The 21,509-nt window shown below is 43.5% G+C and overlaps 1 protein-coding gene across 1 annotated transcript in view; it reads left to right on the top strand.

Annotated features, from left to right (window-relative positions):
* Positions 1 to 21,509, top strand: part of GC (GC vitamin D binding protein) — a 51,424-nt gene that overhangs the window by 14,206 nt on the left and 15,709 nt on the right. Inside the window, exons 2-6 of the mRNA XM_060687040.2 lie at positions 12,307 to 12,376; positions 14,063 to 14,195; positions 16,130 to 16,341; positions 19,109 to 19,241; positions 20,918 to 21,012. Of these exons, the coding sequence (XP_060543023.2) occupies positions 12,307 to 12,376; positions 14,063 to 14,195; positions 16,130 to 16,341; positions 19,109 to 19,241; positions 20,918 to 21,012 (643 nt within the window). The remainder of the gene's footprint in view (positions 1 to 12,306; positions 12,377 to 14,062; positions 14,196 to 16,129; positions 16,342 to 19,108; positions 19,242 to 20,917; positions 21,013 to 21,509) is intronic.

Genomic DNA, 21,509 nt, shown 5'->3' on the forward strand with positions numbered 1-21,509 from the left:
CAAGGTTTAGCAATTGTTTGCTTGCACTTGCAGCCACAAAATGTCTCAGCTTACAGGAAGAGATAAGGCATTGAACTACGGATCCTCTTCCCTGTGTTTTCCTGCTATTTGCTACATTTTGTTTGCTTATATATCATGTGTTCCTAGCCGTGAAGCCAACCGTCTATTTGCTAGTCTTTGAGATCCACGATTAGAATGGTTGTAATACCCATGTTTCCCTGAAAATAAGACCAGGTCTTATATTAATTTTTGCTCCAAAAGATGCATGGGGGCTTATTTTCTGGTTAGGTCTTATTTTGGGGGGAAATACGGTACTAAATGCATCCATCCGGGTGACAATCTTAATTGAGGTTTATTTTGGGGGGGGGTAGGCCTTATATTACAAGCATCCTGAAAAATCATGCTAGGGCTTATTTTCTGGTTGAGTTTTATTTTAGGGGAAACAGGCTAGAGGGAGGGAGGAAGGGAGGGAGGGAGGGAGGGAGGGAGGGATGATGGATGGATGGACGGACACCGTGTTTCCCCGAAAATAAGACCAGGTCTTATATTAATTTTTGCTCCAAAAGATGCATTAGGGCTTATTTTGTGGTTAGGTCTTATTTTGGGGGAGATACGGTACTAAATGCATCCATCTGGCTGACAATCTTAACTAAACCTTATTTTGGGGGTAGGGCTTATATTACGAGCATCCTGAAAAATCATGCTAGGACTTATTTTCTGGTTGAGTCTTATTTTAGGGGAAACAGGGTAGATAGACAGATAGATAGATAGATAGATAGATAGATAGATAGATAGATAGATAGATAGATAGATAGATGATAGATGGAGGGAGGGAGGGAGGGAGGGAGGGAGGGAGGGAGGGATGATGGATGGATGGACACCGTATTTCCCTGAAAATAAGACCAGGCCTTATATTAATTTTTGCTCCAAAAGACGCATTAGGGTTTATTTTCTGGTTAGGTCTTATTTTGGGGGAAATACGGTACTAAATGCACCCATCTGACTGACAATCTTAACTAGGGCTTATTTTGGGGGTAGGGCTTATATTACGAGCATCCTGGAAAAAACCATGCTAGGGCTTATTTTCCAGTTGGGCCTTATTTTTGGGGAAAACACAGGTAGCTAAATTTTCTAGTTCCATTTTCCTCCTCTATTGTTTCCTCCCCTCCCCCACAATGTCCCATCTATTGAAAGCCTGATTGCTGAAAGCGGAAGAATTGCAGATGTTGTATGTGAAAAAGTTGTGTAGATCAGCTCCAAGTCAGCCTTTCTCCAAGACTAAGTCCTTTTTCTTTTTATTCAAAACACTAGATTCAATTTGATCAGATGTTGAGATTCTGAAAAAATGCAGAGAAGAGCAATTAAGATGATTAAGAGACCGGAGCAGTGGTGAAATGTAAAATTTGTTACTACCGGTTCTGTGGGCGTGGCTTGGTGGGGGGGCAGGTAATGTGACTGAGTGGGCGTGGCCAACTTTTTTTTTTTAACTTTTAAAAGCATTTTTTCTACAACCTCTTGCTTTTAAAAGCCTCTGACGATCCCAGCTGAGCTGTGCGATCATCAGAGGCTTTTTTTTTTTTTACTTTTAAAAGCATTTTTTCGGCCGAAGAGGTTGTAGAAAAAATGCTTTTAAAAATAAAATAAAAAGCCTCTGATGATTATGTGGGTCAGCTGGGCATGTGGGGGGGCAGGGATTTTTGCTACCGGTTCTCCAAACCACCCGCCTCCATCGCTACCGGATCGGGCGATTCGTTCTGAACCGGGGGCATTTCACCCCTGGACTGGAGACTAAAACATACGAAGAACAGTTGCTGTAACTGGGTTGGTCTAGTCTAGTGAAAAGAAGGACAAGGAGTGACATGATAGCAATGCTCCAATATCTGAGGATCTGCCATAAAGAAGAGGGGGTTAACTTAGTTTCTAAAGCACCTGAAAGCAACACCAGAAGGAATGGATGGAAAATAATCAGGGAGGGAAGCAACCTAGAACTAAGGAGGTTCTAGGTTGCTAGAACCTAGAACCTCCTTAGGTGAGGAGGGGGCAGGGATTTTTGCTACCGGTTCTCCAAACTACCCGCCGTCATCGCTACTGGATCGGGCGATCCGGTCCGAAACAGGAGCATTTCACCCCTGCTCTGCACAACCCAACTCACAGAATTGTTGCTGTGGGGAAAATAGGAGGAAGAAGGAGTATTAGCTATATTGGCTTCCTTAAATTACGTATAAAGTAATAAAGGCATCTAATGGCCGTCTAGCGGCCATGACAAGGGGGGCTTTTGCACAGGTTCGCCTGGTGCGCCAGTTAGGCCCTTTTCTAGACAGGGACACCCTCCGTACGGTCACTCATGCTCTCATTATTTCTCGGCTGGATTACTGCAATGCCCTCTACTTGGGGCTGCCCTTGGGGTGCACCCGGAGGCTCCAACTGGTCCAGAATGCGGCCGCGCGAGTAGTTACGGGTGCGTCCCGCTACTCCCATATAACACCATTATTGCGCGAGCTGCACTGGTTGCCGGTGGTCCTCCGGATCCACTTCAAGGTGCTGGTACTCACCTATAAAGCCCTTCATGGCATGGGCCCGGGGTATTTGCAGGATCACCTCCTACCGGCCTCCCACCGCCCAGTGCGCTCACATAGGGCTGCCCTCCTCTGGGTCCCCTCGGCCAGACAGTGTCGGCTGGCGGTCCCCAGAATGAGGGCGTTCTCTGTGGTCGCACCAACCCTCTGGAACGGGTTGCCCACCGGGCTCTGGATGGCCCCCGACCTCCGCACCTTCCGCGCCAACCTAAAGACATGGCTCTTTCAGCAACTTCCGTGATCTGCTGTGGATTTTAACTTGGGGGTTGGGGATTTTAAATTGGTTTTTAATATTATTTAATCTTTATCTATTGTCGGGTTGTTTTATTGTTGTGAGCCGCCCCGAGTCCTACGGGAGAAGGGCAGCATATAAATCTGACAAAGAAAGAAAGAAAGAGAGAGAAAGAAAGAAAGAAAGAAAGAAAGAAAGAAAGAAAGAAAGAAAGAAAGAAAGAAAGAAAGAAAGAAAGAAAGAAAGAAAGAAAGAAAGAAGATCTAATAAGAAATGAATAAAATAAACTTCATTTATGATGTAGATTGGTGAGGCGTATCTGAGCCCTGTTATATGGCCACTTTCAAATTAACCCAGATTGTGGTTGAAACATTCTTTCCCCAAAACTAATGGTCCGATGGCAGTTAATATAAAGATCATGGCTAGATTATTTTTTTCTGTGCTAATTTCTACTTGGTGATGATGATTTAGGAAGCCCAGCCAACCTGCGGTTCCAACTTAATTGACCCTAATTTGTTGGATTCGCCATTCATTAACAAGTCCTTTGACACACACTGCAGAAACATGCATCACAACATTGTCTCTGGAGCTTTATTAATTGAGGGGGATTTCTTTCACATAATTCAGCCCAGGAGTGAAAAGCTTATAAAATCAAATGACGATGACCAACACAAGTGTACCCCCTTCAGGGTGTTGCAAATATAACACACTTTCTCTTCCGTTTTTGCTCGATGCAAACAAGGTTATCCAATGTCCGGCTTGTGAATAGGAATCTCCATATATAAATGCATTAAGGTTGGTAAAAGAACGAGTTGCAAAAACAAAGAATTATTCTGGATGTTTGACATCTACTGTAAATATCAATGTTGGCTTGCCAGCCAACTGGTGTTGTGTTGCACAAAAGGGAGGATTGTTGTGTGGTGTGAGTAGATGGTTTTCCATAAATTGCAGACACTTTGGTTTCTATGTTCACAAAACAACTTTAAACCTGATTAGTGAATTTTATTTTTTTAGATTTGTTTTTTTTATTCCACTGTTATTTTTTATAAATAACTCGAGGCAGAGTGCATATCAGTGGTGGGATTCAAATTTTTGTACTACCAGTTCTGTGGGTGTGGCTTGGTGGGCATGGTAGGGGAAGGATACTGTAAAATCTCCATTCCTACCCCACTCCAGGGGAAGGTTACTGCAAAATCTCCATTTCCTCCTGATCAGCTGGGACTCGGGAGGCAGAGAATAGATGGGGGTGGGTCAGAGGTGGTATTTACCGGTTCTCCGAACTACTCAAAATTTTCGCTGCCAGTTCTCCAGAACTGGTCAGAACCTGCTGAAACCCACCTCTGGTGCATACCTAATTACTCCTTCCTCCTTCTATTTTCCACACAACAACCCTTTGAGGTGGGTTGGGCTGAGAGTGGCCCAAAGTTATCCAGCCAGCTTTCATGCCCAAAACAGGATTAGAACTCACTGTCTCCTAGTGATCAGCCCAAAGTTACCCAGCAGCAGTGGTGGGATTCAACCAGTTCGCACCTATTCGGGAGAACCGGTTGTTAACTTTCTAAGCAGTTCGGAGAACCGGTTGTTGGAAGAAATCTTATTTTGTTCTTTTCCACTTTACAGGACTAATCCTGTAAGGAAGGCAGGAAGGAAACATTCTGGTGGCGTTTCTAGCCTGATCTTTATTGCCCTGCTTACAGAAACTGCCTCTCTGATTACCCCTTATTACATTGTAACAGCTAAGGCGAAGCGCCCATCGACATGAGTGATGTTGAGTTGGCTACGCCCACACAGTCACATGACCACCAAGCCAAGCCTACCCAGCTGGTCATTAGGGCAGAGAACCGGTTGTTAAATTATTTGAATCCCACCACTGCCCAGCAGGCTTTCATGCCTAAAACAGAAGGAGATTCGGGTTAATGTCAGGGTTCCAAGTAACACCCCCAATGAAAGAAGACTCCGAGGCTAGAAGTTCCTCAAAGTTCCACTTTATTAGAGATGTCATATTGGCACGTCTGGGAAAACCCGAATCTGAAAGCTTCCAGGTTATCCCCACCCAAAGGAAAGTCCAAGTTCCTTCCCCTGCACCCACATGTCCATCACATGGTCCAATCAATGCACCATCCCAACTGGAGATGCCTTCCAGTCACGCCACTTCAGGTGCAGGCCGAATGTCCTTGACTCTCAGGGAAAGGAATGTTGTTATGGCTAGATATTTCCACCACTCCATGCAATCCCTCAGGGGTGGTAGTCAGTTACTTTCCCTACCGGTTTGCAAATGTGAGCATGCGCGCTTGTGCACGTGCTTCGCTCGCATGCGCCACCTCCACACATTTATTTATTTATTTATTTATTTATTTATTTATTTATTTATTTATTTTTCATATTTGTATACCGCCCTACTCCCGAAGGACTCAGGGCGGTGAACAGCCATAATAAATACAAATACATATAGAAGTTAAGAACTATTAAGAAACAGATTAAGTAATTTAGACTCAAAGATTAAAAACATCCAAATTTATCTAAAGAGGTTTAAAACCCAATTTAAAAGACAGTTTAAAAGCCAATTAAAAAGGGAGAGTTAGGCCAGACCAGCTTGTTGGAATAGAAATGTTTTCAGGGCACGGCGGAATATGCGTAAGTCTTGGATGTTTCGTAACTCTGGGGGAAGCCCGTTCCAGATGGTAGGTGCCCCCACAGAAAAGGCTCTCCCCCTGGGGGCCGTCAGTCGACATTGTTTGGCCGACGGCACCCTGAGGAGTCCCTCTCTATGGGAGCGAACTGGTCGGTGAGAGGCTATTGGTGGCAGGAGGCGGTCTCGTAAGTACCCTGGTCCTGAGCCATGGAGCGCTCTAAAGATAGTAGCCAAAACCTTGAAGCGCACCCGGAAGACCACTGGGAGCCAGTGCAGCTCGCGTGCATGGCCTTCCACGAATTCACTTAGCTCGCTTGCGCACCTTCCGCGCATGCACCCGGCCTCAAAAATGTGCCTAAGTAGGACAGCATAGAGCTGGGGCAGGTGGGCAGGCCCACTCGCGATTTCCGCTACCAGTTCGGGCAAACCGGTCCAAACCGGCTGAATACCACCTCTGCAATCCCCCCACTCCCAGTTTTCCACAGCACTAAATGTGGCAGCCCTGAAGATTCAAAGAAAAAGATGGCCTCCAGGACTGACAGGAGGTCTAGAACATATAGTCTCTTGGTGACTGACCCGAAATTATCTGGCTGGCTTTTATGCCTAAAGTAGAACTCACCATCTCCTGGTTTGTAGCCTGCTTTAACCATTAGACCCCAATTGGCTCTTAGCCTGGGGATACAGATGGAAGCATCCACAACACAGTAAAAAAAAAAGTCAAGAAGGTACCGTGTTTCCCCGAAAATAAGACCCTGTCTTATATTTTTTTTGAACCCCGAAATAAGTGCTTGGCCTTATTTTCGGGGAGGTCTTATTATTTTGGGGTGCGTGGAGCAAGATGGGGCTCCTCTTGCCGTCTTACCTGATTTCCAGCTCTACGTTTAAATATTTTCGGGGAGGGCTTATTTTCGGGGGGAGGCTTATTTTACTACATGCGCTCAAAAGCCCGATTGGGCTTGTTATCAGGGGAATGTCTTATTTTCGAGGAAACAGGGTATTTACACGATGAAAGACCTGGCCCTTTGTAAAAGAATGAGGCTTCAATCATGCAGTTATGGAAATCTTGTAGATTTTTATTTATTTATTATTCTCTCTCTGGATTCCCTTGAAAGGGAGAGAAACGTGGACTTCCAAAACCATGATCGTCTGCCTCACTTGAATGGTGTGGGGTGGTTGGACCCCTCACTAGAAAAAAAAGCTGTTTGTCTGCATGTGTATATTGGGTGGGAAGCCCCCCCCCCACATCCCCAGAATAAACTATTCTACAGAATATTAAAAGAGGAAGAATAGAATATTTCTCCTAAAGAAGAGGAGAAAAATCTCCTTAACAAAGGCAGAAAGCAGCCGCAATCCTTCTGCTGTAGGAAAACAGCCTAAAGCAGAAGCCTGAAAAGGTTAGGCTTTATGAATGGATATTTTGTAAAGCCAGGCCGCTCTATTCATAAACAAAGGGCAGCCAGCAACTCCGAATAAGCAGCACAATAGGCAAGGAGCCGAAACTGAAAAGATTAACTCTGTTCTGTCCCCGTCTCACACACGCACACAAACAGATAGCCAGGGGTTAAATAAAACTGGCAGACAACAAATTCTTTCGATAAGAGGATTGGCAGCAACCCAGTAGCTGCTTGCCAAGAACTTTATTCATAGAGGGAGGGGTTGTTCCTCCGACAGATAAACCCAAACAAGATACACACAGTTCAAGAATTGTCAAGTCCAGCCCGTATTAAATCCAAAGCAGATAACGTTGTTTCAAAGATACAATGTGACTCGCTAGTAGTTAGTTTTGTCCGTCACAGAGTCTGAATGGCCACCTCACCCCCTTTTATCCCCTGTGGGGTGTGGTCCAGTGACTCAGCTTAATCTCTGGCACGCCTCCTTTTCTGCTGCATGCGCTTGTCTCTCCGACGCTGGCGTGGATCCAGCCAAGACTTATCTCCGTCACTGTCCGACTGCGAGGAGATACCTGGCTCCTGGCCAATCTCTTCTCCTTCAGGAGACACCTGAGGCATTGCCGGAGAGGAGGGTCCTGGAGAGGGAGGCCTGGCCAACTCCTCTCCTTCATGTTCGGAGCCTTCTCCCTCCGATAAGTCGGCCTCGGGTTTGTCACAACAAACTCTGATAAACAAAACACATAGGATTTGCATTTCTCCTTTTGCCTGTAGAGTCAGTCATGACCCCTGCATGATCCCATAGGAATCTGACAACAGCCATTAAAATATTAAAGGACATATTCTTGCACAGAGACAGGCATCTCAATCACAAAGCCATCCAAATTATATAAAAGCCCATCTACCCTCAACCCCAATTTGTCAGCCACCCCAGAAACATGCTGCTGTCCCTGTTTTTTTTTCTGGCTAACCCAGTAAATGGAGACCTCCTTTCCAACTGCAGCCTGCCTCCAATTCATTTCTCATGTGCCTTTCTCCCGGCTTGGAATAAAAACCGGACCAGCTTTTATTTTTCCAACAATTGGTAAAGAAAACATAGCTACACAAATACACAAAGACTCTACGGCTTTCAGTGAGAGACTGGCTGCTAATTGAACATGCAAACCATTTTACACGTTCTTGCCCACTTAGATAATACCCTTATATTAGATCCATTATGAACAACGCCAACTCGGGAAACTCAAAGTGCCCAAGGAGCTGCTGATCCAGTTCTACAGAGGAATGATGGAGTCTGCCATCTGCACCTCCATAACTGTCTGTCATTAAGTCCACCAGAACTGGCCATCTTGTTACCCTGTTTCATCAGCTTAATTTCTAGGGATCACCAAAGGTGCATTTGGGTTGTCTACCCCAGCCACTGTGCCTCTCTGCTCATTCCTCTCCCATGTCACAGAAGAGGGATCTTTTTTCTTCCAAATTTTCATTCTGTTTTTTCCATAGTTCCGACTTTGCGCCGCATCGGGTCCAGGCAGTAGAAGTAGGCAAGGTCTTTGTTTCCTCCAGCATTGTTCTGATTTCCCAGGTGGCCCTTGAAGATTAAAAAAAAAATAACCTCTTGAGGGAATGTTTAGAATTTCAGGGTTTCTCCATTCTCGTGGTTTTAATAAATCAGGGAAGACAGCAGAACACTAACGGGGAGGAGTATCTCCTAAGTAGCTGGAGAGAAAAGAAAGAGGAGGAGGCTTTCATTTAAAATGCTCTTTTCCTCAGCGATTGTCAACATGCATTGAAGGGCCTTAAGTACCCAGAAGCCATCATTTAAAATGGATGTTCTCCATTTAAGCCAAGATTTATGCTCTCTCTCTCTCTCTCTCTCTCTCTCTCTAAAAGAGGAACTATCTAGAGTCGGAGCTAAAAGGATATAAATGAAGCTTTTGAGAGATCGGCAGGGTGATTGGGGAAGGTTTTTAAACTCCATTTCTATCAACTAAGCTGTCGGAAGAAGAAAGATCAATGTAATTTTTATAGGGCGCTGTTTAAAAAGTAGACATATATTTGTTCAGTGCCTTTGATTCATCACAGACAGTATGAATATTCAGAGGTTGTTGGTTTTTTTATTATAATTGAAACCTGTGGTTTTCTGGTCTACTTGTGATCAAAGTGATAATAGAATTTGTTATGACAAAGGGGTGGATTATTCCTTACATCCTTGCTTAGTGCAACAAGCGAGTTTTCCTGCTCTTGCTCCTCCTCCTTTCTTCTTCTTCTTCCTCCTCCTCCTCTTCCTCTTCCTTCTTCTCCTCTTTCTTCTTCTTCTTCTTCTTCTTCTTCTTCTTCTTCTTCTTCTTCTTCTTCTTCTTTTTCTTCTCCTCTTCCTTGTCTCTTCTTCTTCCTCCTTCTCTTCCTTCTTCTCCTCTCCTCTTTCTTCTTCTTCTTCTTCTTCTTTTTCTTCTCCTCTTCCTCGTCTCTTCTTTTTCCTCCTCCTCCTCCTCCTTCTTCTCCTCTTTCTTCTTCTTCTTCTTCTTTTTCTTCTCCTCTTCCTCGTCTCTTCTTTTTCCTCCTCCTCCTCCTCTTCCTCCTCTCCTTCTCTTTCTTCTTCTTCTTCTTCTTTTCTTCTCCTCTTCCTCGTCTCTTCTTCTTCCTCCTCCTCCTCCTCTTCCTCCTCTCCTTCTCTTTCTTCTTCTTCTTCTTTTTCTTCTCCTCTTCCTCGTCTCTTCTTCTTCCTCCTCCTCCTCCTTCTTCTCCTCTTTCTTCTTCTTCTTCTTCTTTTTCTTCTCCTCTTCCTCGTCTCTTCTTTTTCCTCCTCCTCCTCCTCTTCCTCCTCTCCTTCTCTTTCTTCTTCTTCTTCTTTTCTTCTCCTCTTCCTCGTCTCTTCTTCTTCCTCCTCCTCCTCCTCTTCCTCCTCTCCTTCTCTTTCTTCTTCTTCTTCTTTTTCTTCTCCTCTTCCTCGTCTCTTCTTCTTCCTCCTCCTCCTCCTCTTCCTCCTCTCCTTCTCTTTCTTCTTCTTCTTCTTCTTTTCTTCTCCTCTTCCTCGTCTCTTCTTCTTCCTCCTCCTCCTCCTCTTCCTCCTCTCCTTCTCTTTCTTCTTCTTCTTCTTCCTCTCCTTCTACTACTACTATTACTCCTCTTCTTCCTCTTCTTCTTTTCCTTCTCCTCCTCCTCCTCCCATTTCTTTCTTGCATTGCAAATACATCTACATGTCATCCCCAATAAAAATGGCACATACACAAATGACTTTGAGAAGAGACAAAGTCTGTTTGCCTATGACTGCTATCTCATCTCTTTTTTGGATTATTCTTGTATAAAGTGTAGTTCCTTGCTCACCATTTTTAACTGTGAAATGTGAATTGTAGAGGGAGGGAGGGAAGGAGGGAGGGAGGGAGGGAGGGAGGGAGGAAGGAAGGAAGGAAGGAAGGAAGGAAGGAAGGAAGGAAGGAAGGAAGGAAGGAAGGAAGGAAGGAGATAATATGAGTGTCTTTCCACTTCAAATACAGGTAGTCCTTGATTTAAAACCATAACTGAGCCAAAATTTGTGTTGCTAAGCAAGACGTTTGTAAAGTGAGTTTTGCTCTGTTTTAAGACTTTTCTTGCCACAGTTGTTAATCTGGCTTCCCCATTGACTTTGCTTGTCACAAGTCACAAAAGGGGATCACATGATCCCAGACACTGCAACTGTCATAAATACGAGTCAGCTGCCGAACATCTGATTGTTGATCACATAACCATGGGGATGCTGCAATGGTCATAAGTGTGAAAAATGGTCATAAGTCCCTTTTTTCAGTGTAGTTCGAACGGTCATTAAACGAACTGTTGTAAGACGAGGACTACCTGTAATCAACAAAATGTCGGGGTTCCAAGGAACACCCCCAACGAAAGAAGACTCCAAGGCTTGAAGTTCCTCAAAGTTCCATTTTATTAGAGATGTCATATTGGCACATCTGGGAAAACCCGAATCTGAAAGCTTCCAGGTTTTCCCCACCCAAAGGAAAGTCCAAGTCCCTGCCCAGCACCCACATATCCATCACATGGTCCAATCAACGCACCGTCCCAACTGGAGATGCCTCCCAGTTCCAACCCTCCAGCTGCAGGTCAAGATGGCCTTGACTGTCCGAGAAAGGAATGTTATTATGACTACATATTCCAGCAAACTCCCTGATCAACTACGAGGTTTTAACGTTGGGGATTTTAATTTTCATATTGGTTTTAGGTGTTATTGTTGTTGTTTTATTTGTGTGAGCCGCCCCGAGTCCTTCGGGAGAAGGGCGGCATATAAATTCTAATAATAAATAAATAAATAATAAATATATCACCCTGGCTCCACACAATTCACCCCTCCCAGTTTTCCCACAGTAGTAAATGTGGCAGGCCTGAAGGCCCAATGCAAAAGATGGCTTCCAAGCCTGACACAACCATTTTTGAGTTAGCGGAAATGTAAATGGGAATTCTGCCTACTCTCCAAAATTTTGATATGGCAAGGATCAGAATTATCATAAAGTCTCATCTAGGACAGGGTCCCCAACCTGTGGTCCGTGTTCCGGCATGTCAGAAACCAGGCCGCACAAATTAGCAAAGCCCCATCCGCGGGATGCAGGCAATATACAAAACCACACCCCTTCCGGTCCACGGAAAAACCCCTCTCCCCAAGGAACCGGTCCCAGGTGCCCAAAAGGCTGGAGGCCGCTGATCTATCTGGATCTTAGATATTGTTTTCTTTCTCTTCAACATTGAAGCGATTATTAATCCAAGCGATTAATAATCCATTATTAATCTGAGGGGAATGTAATTAAGAAAATATTAGAATGCGCAGAAATGGATAGACTAACGCTTACTATTAAGGATAAAGAAGAAACTGAATATTTTTTGATATGGGATATATTTTATCAACGGCTAGACAATAGAAACAGAAGTTAGAAAGGAGGAGATGTAAAAGGAGGAAATGCTAAAGTGGAGAGTTGTTAAAGAAAAAGATGTTAAGTATTATTGTTATTATATTATCGTGGCTCAGTGGCTAAGATGCTGAGCTTGTCGATCGAAAGGTCGGCAGTTCAGCAGTTCGAATCCCTAGTGCCACGTAACGGGGTGAGTTCCCGTTACTTGTCTCAGCTTCTGCCAACCTAGCAGTTCGAAAGCACATTAAAAAAATGCAAGTAGAAAAATAGGGACCACCTTTGGTGGGAAGGTAACAGCGTTCCGTGCGCCTTTGGCGTTGAGTCATACCGGCCACATGACCACAGAGACGTCTTCGGACAGCGCTGGCTCTTCGGCTTTGTAACAGAGATGAGCACCGCCCCCTAGAGTCGAGAACGACTAGCACATATGTGCGAGGGGAACCTTTACCTTTACCTATTATTATTACCTATTATTGTAAAATAACTGTATCCAAACCACACACTGTTTGATGAAAATCGAATGTTATATAAATAAAACAAATAAAACATTTTTTTTAATTAATCCACGTTTCATCTTTTGTTTTGACAGGCAAGGATTACTTCAAAGAGAAGGTCTGCAACGAATACAACATATTGGGGGAAACGGATTTTCGCTCCATGTATGTATTTTGAAGCCGGATTATTTTTGGGGGTTCAGAATATCGGTTTATACTTTACTTACTGTGCATAGAAGCCAGGACCAACCCCGAAGGATGAGTTCTGGTACCTAGGCTTCCTTAGAAAGCATGAAGCAAAGTCTTAATCCCGATAAAACCTCTTTTATTAACACGGCTGTGAATTCCGTTCATTCACAGTCAACACGGCTTTGGCAAACAGCCTTTCAAAGGAATGTTTATCAACCCCCACCTTTTTTTTAAAAAAAAAAATTTTTTTTATTGAGTATTTTACATTTTAAAACCAAACACACAATAGCAAAAGAAGTCAAGAGGCAAAAACAAAAAAACAAAAACACACACACATCAGACATTAAAATACAATACTAACAACAGATATATACAATTTTACAACTTTCTGCATCGTCTTTTTTTAAAAAAATATTATTCATTTTTAAACATAAAACATAAAATACATCTTTTTTAGAGCAAAAATACATCTTTTTGTCTTTACTCTTAGCTTTTATCCTCCCGCTCCTTCTCTTTATTTTTAAATAGTCATGATTAACTGTTTTGTTAGCAGGATCATTATTTACATTTATATCCAGTATGTTAATATCAAATTTCACTTTATATTCTTATTTCTCAATTTGAGTTCTGTTTTCCAACCATGTATAAAGCCTATTCCACACTTTATAATAATCCGAGTCTTCTCTTTCTTTGATCTCCATCGTTAATTTATCCATTTCGGCGCATTCAAGGATTTTCTTTATTATTGTTTCTTCAATGATATATTGGTCGACTTCCACATTTGCGGTAGAATAATTCTGGCCGCCGTTCGAATATGCAATATAATATAATAGAGACTTTTTTCCATTTTTCTATCAATCATTCCGAGGAGGAACATCTCTGGTTTAAAATCTATCTTTTGGAGTGTAATCTCTTCCAACGACCCTTTAATTTTATACCAAAATTTCCTCACCTTAGGGCACATCAACCCCCACCTCATCTCACTTGGAACGCTGCCAGAGAACCAATTTCCAAATGCAGAGCAAGGCCAAACTTGGCACCGAGTCTATTAGGGTCACAAACAGAACTTTCCAATTTTGAAACGAGATGAACTAATTGCTTCCTGCAAAAGCCCATATCCCGTTCGCTCCTCTTTTATGTCCTAAGGGAGGGGCCAATCATCTCCAAGGTGCGGCTTTACTCCTGAGTTGACCCTGCTTTCTGAGTTGTTCTTGTCTTCTGGCAGCTCTGTGCATGCGCACACTGGGAACAGGTTCCAGCTGTTCCTCTGCCTCACTGTTGTCTAACTCCCTCTCTGCCTCCAATGCAGAGCCCTCATCCGAGCTTTCCCCAGCTCCCAGGACTGGCCCATGTTCCTCCCCAGCCTCCTCACTGTCCGACTCTGCTGCCAACTCCACAGGCCACCGGTGGGCCACAACACATTCTTCTGCCAGGGGTGGGGGTGGGGTGGCTTTCCACAAATCTATAGATGTTGTAAATTGTGTCTATGGATGGCTGATTTGTCAGAGGGCCAGGCTTCTTTGGCAAGCTCTATCCCTTTTTAATATGCATCTGCTCCGGAAGAAAAGCTCTCCATGGTGGCCCAGCTCTAGATCCCCAACGGCGACAAACAGACCTTTCAAATCAGACACCGTCACTGTTCTTTCAACTTGGCTTTTGCAGATCACTCGTCATAAACAGCAGGAAGTATTCTAATGCCACCTTTGAACAAATCATCAGTCTCGTCAACGACATGGTCGACTTGGCCAAAAAATGTTGCACTGCAGGAGCTGATCCAGACTGCTATGAAAATGAGGTAAAGTTCAACATCCATGCAGGCAGATCCAGTCACCGGAGGTGATTGGATAACAAGTAGCAATAGAAAAGAATATTTGGAATGGAATATATGGAATGGAATGGAATGGAAATAGAAATAGAAATAGAAATAATACAAATAGAAATAGAAATAATAGAAATAGAATATATGGAATGGAATAGAAATAGAAATAAAAATAGAAATAGAAATAGAAATAGAAATAATAGAAATAATAGAAATAGAATATATGGAATGAAATGAGATGAAAGGAAAGGGAAGGGAAGGGAACGGAAGGGAAGGGAACAGAACAGAACAGAACAGAACAGAACAGAACAGAACAGAACAGAACAGAATAGAATAGAATAGCAGAGTTGGAAGGGACCTTGGAGATCTTCTAGTCCAACCCCCTGCTTAGGCAGGAAACCCTACACCACTTCAGGCAAATGGTTATCCAACATCTTCTTAAAAACTTCCAGTGTTGGAGCATTCACAACTTCTGGAGGCAAGTTGTTCCACTGATTAATTGTTCTCACTGTCAGGAAATTCCTCCTTAGTTTTAAGTTGCTTCTCTCCTTGATTAGTTTCCACCCATTGCTCCTTGTCCTGCCCTCAGGTGCTTTGGAGAATAGCTTGACTCCCTCTTCTTTGGGGCAGCCCCTGAGATATTGGAAGACTGCTATCATGTCTCCCCTGGTCCTTCTCTTCACTAGACCAGCCATGCCCAGTTCCTGCAACCGTTCTTCATATGTTTTAGCCTCCAGTCCCCTAATCATCTTTGTAGCTTTGTAGCAAATAGGTTGACAGCAATAAAGGAGCAACTCTGATCAGCTCACAGTGTCGTTCTGGTCCCTTGTGCCTGACAAAAACCAATTGCTCAGAGCTAGCATGGAAGACAAGGTCTGCCTTCGGGCCAGTGTAGTGATCTTGAAATAGCTAGCGGGCTTCAGTGGAAAATGTGACAGGGAATTAAATGAAACGGTGCTGATAGGGAGTGTGGAATTGACCTCCTCTTCTTCCGCTCCAGAGAAAGTTGGGGGAATAAAGGAGAAAATTTGTAGCTCGGGGTTGAAATGAGGCATCCTTGGTACACTCTGAGTTTGGTTGTTTTCTTGCAGATGCTTCATGCATTTTTCAGTATTATTTCATTATTGTTATTATATTATTATTACTATTTCACGTGATAACATGATCATAAAAGGGAATGGGGGAGGAGGAAGAGGACGAGGACGAGGACGAGGACTGTGAGGTCCCTGGTGCTCTCTGAGCTTGGCTGTTTTCATGCAGACATTTCATTACCCAACTAGGGTACCTAACTACCTAACATCAACAGTGCTGGAAGGGAATGGGGGTTTATGGGTGGAGAATGAGAAAGGGAGGACGAGGAGGACGGGGACAAGGAGGACGAGGATGAGGACAAGGACGAGAACTGTGGGATTCTTGGTGCTCTCTGAGCTTGGCTGTTTTCATGCAGACATTTCATTACCCAACTAGGGTACCTAACTACCTAACATCAACAGTATTGGAAGGGAATGGGGGTTTATGGGTGGAGAATGAGAAAGGGAGGAGGAGGACGAAGACGAGGAGGATGAGGACAAGGAGGACGAAAAGGAAAGGATGACTGTGGGGTCCTTGGTGCTCTCTGAGCTTGGTTGTTTTCTTGCAAATGTTTCATTACTCAAATTAGATAATACGATTAATGCTAGGTGGGATTGGAGTTTGCTCTCTGTTCATATACATGCAAACTTCACTCCTTTCTACCACTGATGATGATACCTAGTTGGGTCACGAAACATCTGCAAGAGAACAACCAAGCTCAAAGAGCACCAAGGGTGCCTCAAAATTGGATGAGAGTAATAACACACATCCTTTTCTCTGCCCCTTCTCTTCTATCGTTTACTTTCCCACCCAACCCTCATACACACCCTCCACCAAAGTCTACTGCTCTCTCCGAAAAATCCTGCCGCCCAGATGCTCCTTTCCCAAGACACCCAGGGATAGCTGGATGCTGCACTGAACAAGGTCTTGCTCGAAAGCTCTGCCTGGCAGCCTTGAAACACCCCTCTAAGGAGTTCCCAACCTACCTGGAGCCATCCAACGAGGAAATATGTGACGCCTTCAAGAAGGACCCTCGGGGATTTGAAGAGAGGTGAGATGCAGAAAGCGTCAACCATCTTCATTGTGTGGTGAATTTCTGCACATGTCCCAAAGGTGATTTTTCAAGAGGTAACTGGACTTCTTTTGTTTTTCCTTGAAGACATCTCACTTCTTATCCAAGAAGCTTCTTCGGTTCTGACGGAATGGTGGAGAATGGAAGGATTTACACTCCTTGCAGTCATCTGGTCCTTGGTACTCTTTCTGAGAGTCGTTGAGGCCACTTGGAGGTTTATCTATGTCCTTAAGGTCAGCTTCCATTCTCCACCATTCAGTCAGAACTGAAGAAGCTTCATGGATGAGAAGTGAAATGTCTTCAAGGAAAAACAAAGGAAGTTTCAGTTGTCTTTTGAAAAAGCACCTTTGGGACAAGCATGAACTAAATGACTGAGAATCTCTATAGACAAATTTTTGCACATGTTGCAAATTAGTTCCAGAACCAAGAAAGTTTTCCCATTTCTTCATGTAATCTGAAGGTGTGGCTTGATTATCCCCATTCGTACTGTGAGAAGAATGTATAAATGTATATAACTGTGTTGGAAATATTGTTTAGAGAGTCATATGTTAACTAATCCAGGTCTCCCAAAAACAGCCTTCGACATCCTTTAAACTCATAGCAAACATTAAAAAAAATTAACTAAATGCTTATTTCAGATTGTAAACACACACTGAAACAAACACACAACCTTCAATTAACACAATGTAAATATAATTATATCACTCACCATTCAAATGAAAAGACTCAATCCATATCGCTTGATTTAATCAACCCTATCTCCAGGGTCAGCACGTACACACAGGGATGGGCTGCTAGGGATCCTCAGGGTTCGGGAGAACCTCTAGCAGAGATTCTCTGCAGTTCAGAGAACCCCCAAATCCCATTCCTGGCTGGCCCCACCCACCCCGCCCCTCCCAGCAGTCCCCATGAGGCCCGTTTTGGATTCAGGTAAGAGCAGGGCACACATGAAGGCTCAGGAAGGGCAAAAAATGGGCTCATCAGAAGTTCGGAAATGTTTCCGGCCACTAGAGGGCCTCCAGAGCCTGGGGAGGCCATTTTCGCCCTCCCAGAGGCTCGAGAAAAACCTCCGGAGCCTGGGGAGGGCAAAAATGCCCCCCCCATGGTGCAGGAGGCCAACTAGGCCACGCCCACCATGGCCATGCCCACCCAGCAACCTGTTCTGTCCCCGTACCACACATGCACCCCCACAGACGGCCCGGAGTTAATAAGCCACACGACAAAACTCTTTGAAGATAAAGCTGGCAGCAACCCAGTGGCTAGCTGCCAATTCAGACTTTACTCACACAAAACAAAGATTAGACTGCAAGCATTCCAATAAAACAGGCAGAGTTTCAACAATACAAGAATTAATCCAAATGCATTCCGATAAAGCAGGCAAAGTCCAGTAACGGAGAGATCACGGATTATTTCCAGTTTTTGCTCGTCACAAACTGAACCGGCCACCACACCCACATTTATACCCTGTGGGGTGTGGTCCAGTGACTCAGCTAATCTCTGGCACGCCTTCCCCTCTGCTGTGCATGCTTCTCCCTGCGCCTCTGCCGAGGGTCCAGCCAGCACTTATCTTCTTCGTCGCTGTCCACCTGTGGCTGCGGGGACATGCTTGGCTCTGAGCCTATCTTTTGGCCTTCGGTGTCCTCCAGAGGCATTGCCAGAGAGGAGGGTCCTGGAGAGGGAGGCCTTGCCAACTCCTCTCCCTCACTCTCAGAGTCTGCATCTGTCGATAGCCCAGGCTCAGGCAACGGAGCCACAACACAACCGACAGATAACCCCTTGCTAAAATTTTTGAAGCCCACCCCTGTGTACACATGTTCACACCTCTCAGGTTTCACTCTAAACTTAGCACATACACACTTCCACACCCAGGGCAAGCTTCCCTATATACAGCGTCTCTGTATCCATTTTCTCTGCAGCTGCCCCTAAAGTCAAAACTCTTTGCTATGGGAATAAATACTTCTCCTTTCTTCACGGCTGTCTGGATTTCATTTGTTAGAAGAAAAATTTAGGTCCAGGTCCAAGCCGGGAATAAAATGGAGGCTGATTGGAAAGAAAGATTCTGGTTTTTGATGAACGGAACCAACACACACGCAGCATGCAGTTCTGGGACAGCTGACCAAATGGAGTTGAGAGTGGGTGGGTTTTATACCTTCTGGATTCCTAGGCGGTCATGTAGGGGTCATGTCTGGCTCTATAAGCATAAGGGGAATTGCAAATCCTACGTGTTTGTCTGAGCTAATCTTGTCCACATTTGGCTTGTTGCTTATCTGGAGTTTCGGTCTGACCCAGTCTTTCAGAATGGATCACCAAATCTGCATTTCTAAAAACTGGCCTCCTCAGTTTCTGCTTGGGGCAGGGAGACTGGGGCTGGTTTCTGCCTCCCTTAAGGTATTTCCCCATTTCTCCTTTAGGGAAAATATTCTATCCTGCCTTTTTTTTAATATCGCCCAAAATATTTCATCCTCTAGGAGGGTGGGTGGATACTGACTTTCTACACATTTCTATTTATTCGAGGAAGCCAGATTCACTTTACAACCATGTTGCTAACTTAACCACTGCAGTAATTCACTGAATAACGGTGGCAAGAAAGATTGTAAAATGGAGCAAAATTCACTTAGCAAATAGTCCCCTTAGCAACAGAAATTTTGCACTCAATTGTGGTCGTAAGTCGAGGACTTTCCTGTATTTACTCAACTAGTCTTCCATGCTAAGCCTCTATGTTCTTTTTTTCTCACCTGTCTTCTAGGTTTCTGGTCGAGTATTCCAGTGATCACAGCTACGCTCCTCTGCCAATCTTGCTGAACTCTACAAGAAATTATTTATCCGCCGTGAGAACCTGCTGCGCCAGCACACAAAATAACATCTGCTTCTTGAAAGAGGTCGGTGCATTCTTCCCACTGCTCTTATCAGCTGCCCAATAAACTGTAATCATCTCACCTCCATTCCGGCCTCCCGTTGCATTAGAAAACCCATGATTAGATTTCCATCCCACCAAATGATTTATTTATGTACGCTCAAGTGATCATTTGCCCAAGAGCGTCAAGCTGATCAAAATTGACCCAAACAACAGAATATTTTTAAGGCAGAGCAAAGCAAAGGTTTAAATTTCCAAGCTATCTATCTCGATAGATAGATTAGATAGAGATAGATAGATAGATAGATAGATAGATAGATAGATAGATAGATAGATAGATGATAGATGGATGGATGGATGGATGGATGGATGGATGGATGGATGGATAGATTAGATGGATGGATGGATGCATGGATGGATGCATGGATAGATAGATAGATAGACAGATAGATAACTATAGACAGACAGACAGACAGATAATAGATAAAGATATAGATGATAGAGAGTTAGATGATAGATAGATAGATAGATAGATAGATAGATAGATAGATAGATAGATAGATAGAGATGATAGATGATAGATAGATAGATAGATAGACAGAGATAGATAGATAGAGATGATAAATAAATGATAAAGATAGATAGATGGTAGATAGATAGATAGATAGATAATAGATAAAGAGAGATAGATATAGATAGATGATAGTAGATAAAGATAGAGATAGATAGATAGAGATAGATGATAGATAGATAGATAGATAGATAGATAGATAGATAGATAGATATAGATGATAGATGATAGATAGCTAGATAGATAGACAGAGATAGATTGAGATGATAAATAGATGATAAAGATAGATAGATGATAGATAGATAGTAGATAAAGAGAGATATAGATAGATAGATGATAGTAGATAAAGATAGAGATAGATAGAGATAGATGATAGATAGATAGATAGATAGATAGATAGATAGATAGATAGATAGATAGGTAGATAGGTAGATAGGTAGATAGATAGATATAGACAGACAGAGAGATGATAGATAGATAGATAGATAGATAGATAGATAGATAGATAGATAGATAGATAGATAGATAGACAGACAGACAGACAGACGGACATGGATGGATGGATGGATGGATGGATGGATGGATGGATGGATGGATGGATGGATGGGAATACGGATACAGGTATAGATATAGATGATAAAAGTTCATCAGCATATTCGCCTCCCTCTTGGAAGGTTGAGAGTTCAATCCTAAATAGCGGCAGATGTTTCTCTCTCTCTCTCTCTGGGTGCAAAGAAAAAATATCTGCAGCAAACTCTGTGTGGCATCAGGAAGGGCATCCGGACAGTAAATGCTCAGCTCCATCCAGTCACCCCAAGTCGATCCCAAATTAAGGAATTACAGGGCCATAAAAAGGGATATATTTTTTTAAATTCTGTCCACTGAATGCATTATTTCCAAGGTTTTAGACAATGTTTTAAGAAAGTCTCCCAGATCTGCTAATGGTCACTCAGCTCTGTGCCTTCCATCAGCCGTCCCAGATCAAAATCCATGTCTGCTAAATGGAGTGAACATGTATTGTTGTCCTACCAGCTTAGATGATGCTCTGTTGATTTTGAGGGGAGCGATTGCCCATATAAAGTACCTGTGTGATCTCTACCCAACCATTTTCCATTCCTTTTCCTTTGCAGAGGTTACAACACAAGCCTGCCCAAGCCTTTACCCATCTATCAAACAAAGCCTGCGCACTCTATGCCTTGCTTGGGAAAAATAAAACCACAGTCAGGTAGAGTGGGGAAAAAATCCTTTTGTCTCATGCACCTATGCCAGGTCAGAAGGATAATGTTTTCGCAGTTGAAATTCACAACTGAGCCGTGAGAGATTCAGCTGGTTACCGTCTCTATACTGTATTTTTTTTTTTTTATTCGATTTATATTCCGCCCTTCTCCGGAGACTCAGGGCAGCTTACAGTGCGTTAAGCAATAGCCTTCATACTTTTGTATATTTATACAAAGTCAGCTTATTGCCCCCACAAACTGGGTCCTCAATTTACCTACCTTAGAAAAGATGGAAGGCTGAGTCAACCTTGAGCCTGGTGAGATTCGAACTTACAGTAATTGCAGACAGCTGGTGTTAAATTACAGTGCTTTGGTCTGCAGAGCTATCCAGGCTCCTATATACGCATCTTTCCATTTTGATTATGTGCCACCAAGGTGATATTGACTCTTAGTGACCCCATAGATACAGATTTTTCTCCAGGAATCTTTCAATTTCTATACAACA

The sequence above is a fragment of the Pantherophis guttatus genome, chromosome 8 (genome assembly GCF_059756535.1).
Source record: "Pantherophis guttatus breed Tessera chromosome 8, ASM5975653v1, whole genome shotgun sequence".
Lineage (NCBI taxonomy): Eukaryota > Metazoa > Chordata > Lepidosauria > Squamata > Colubridae > Pantherophis > Pantherophis guttatus.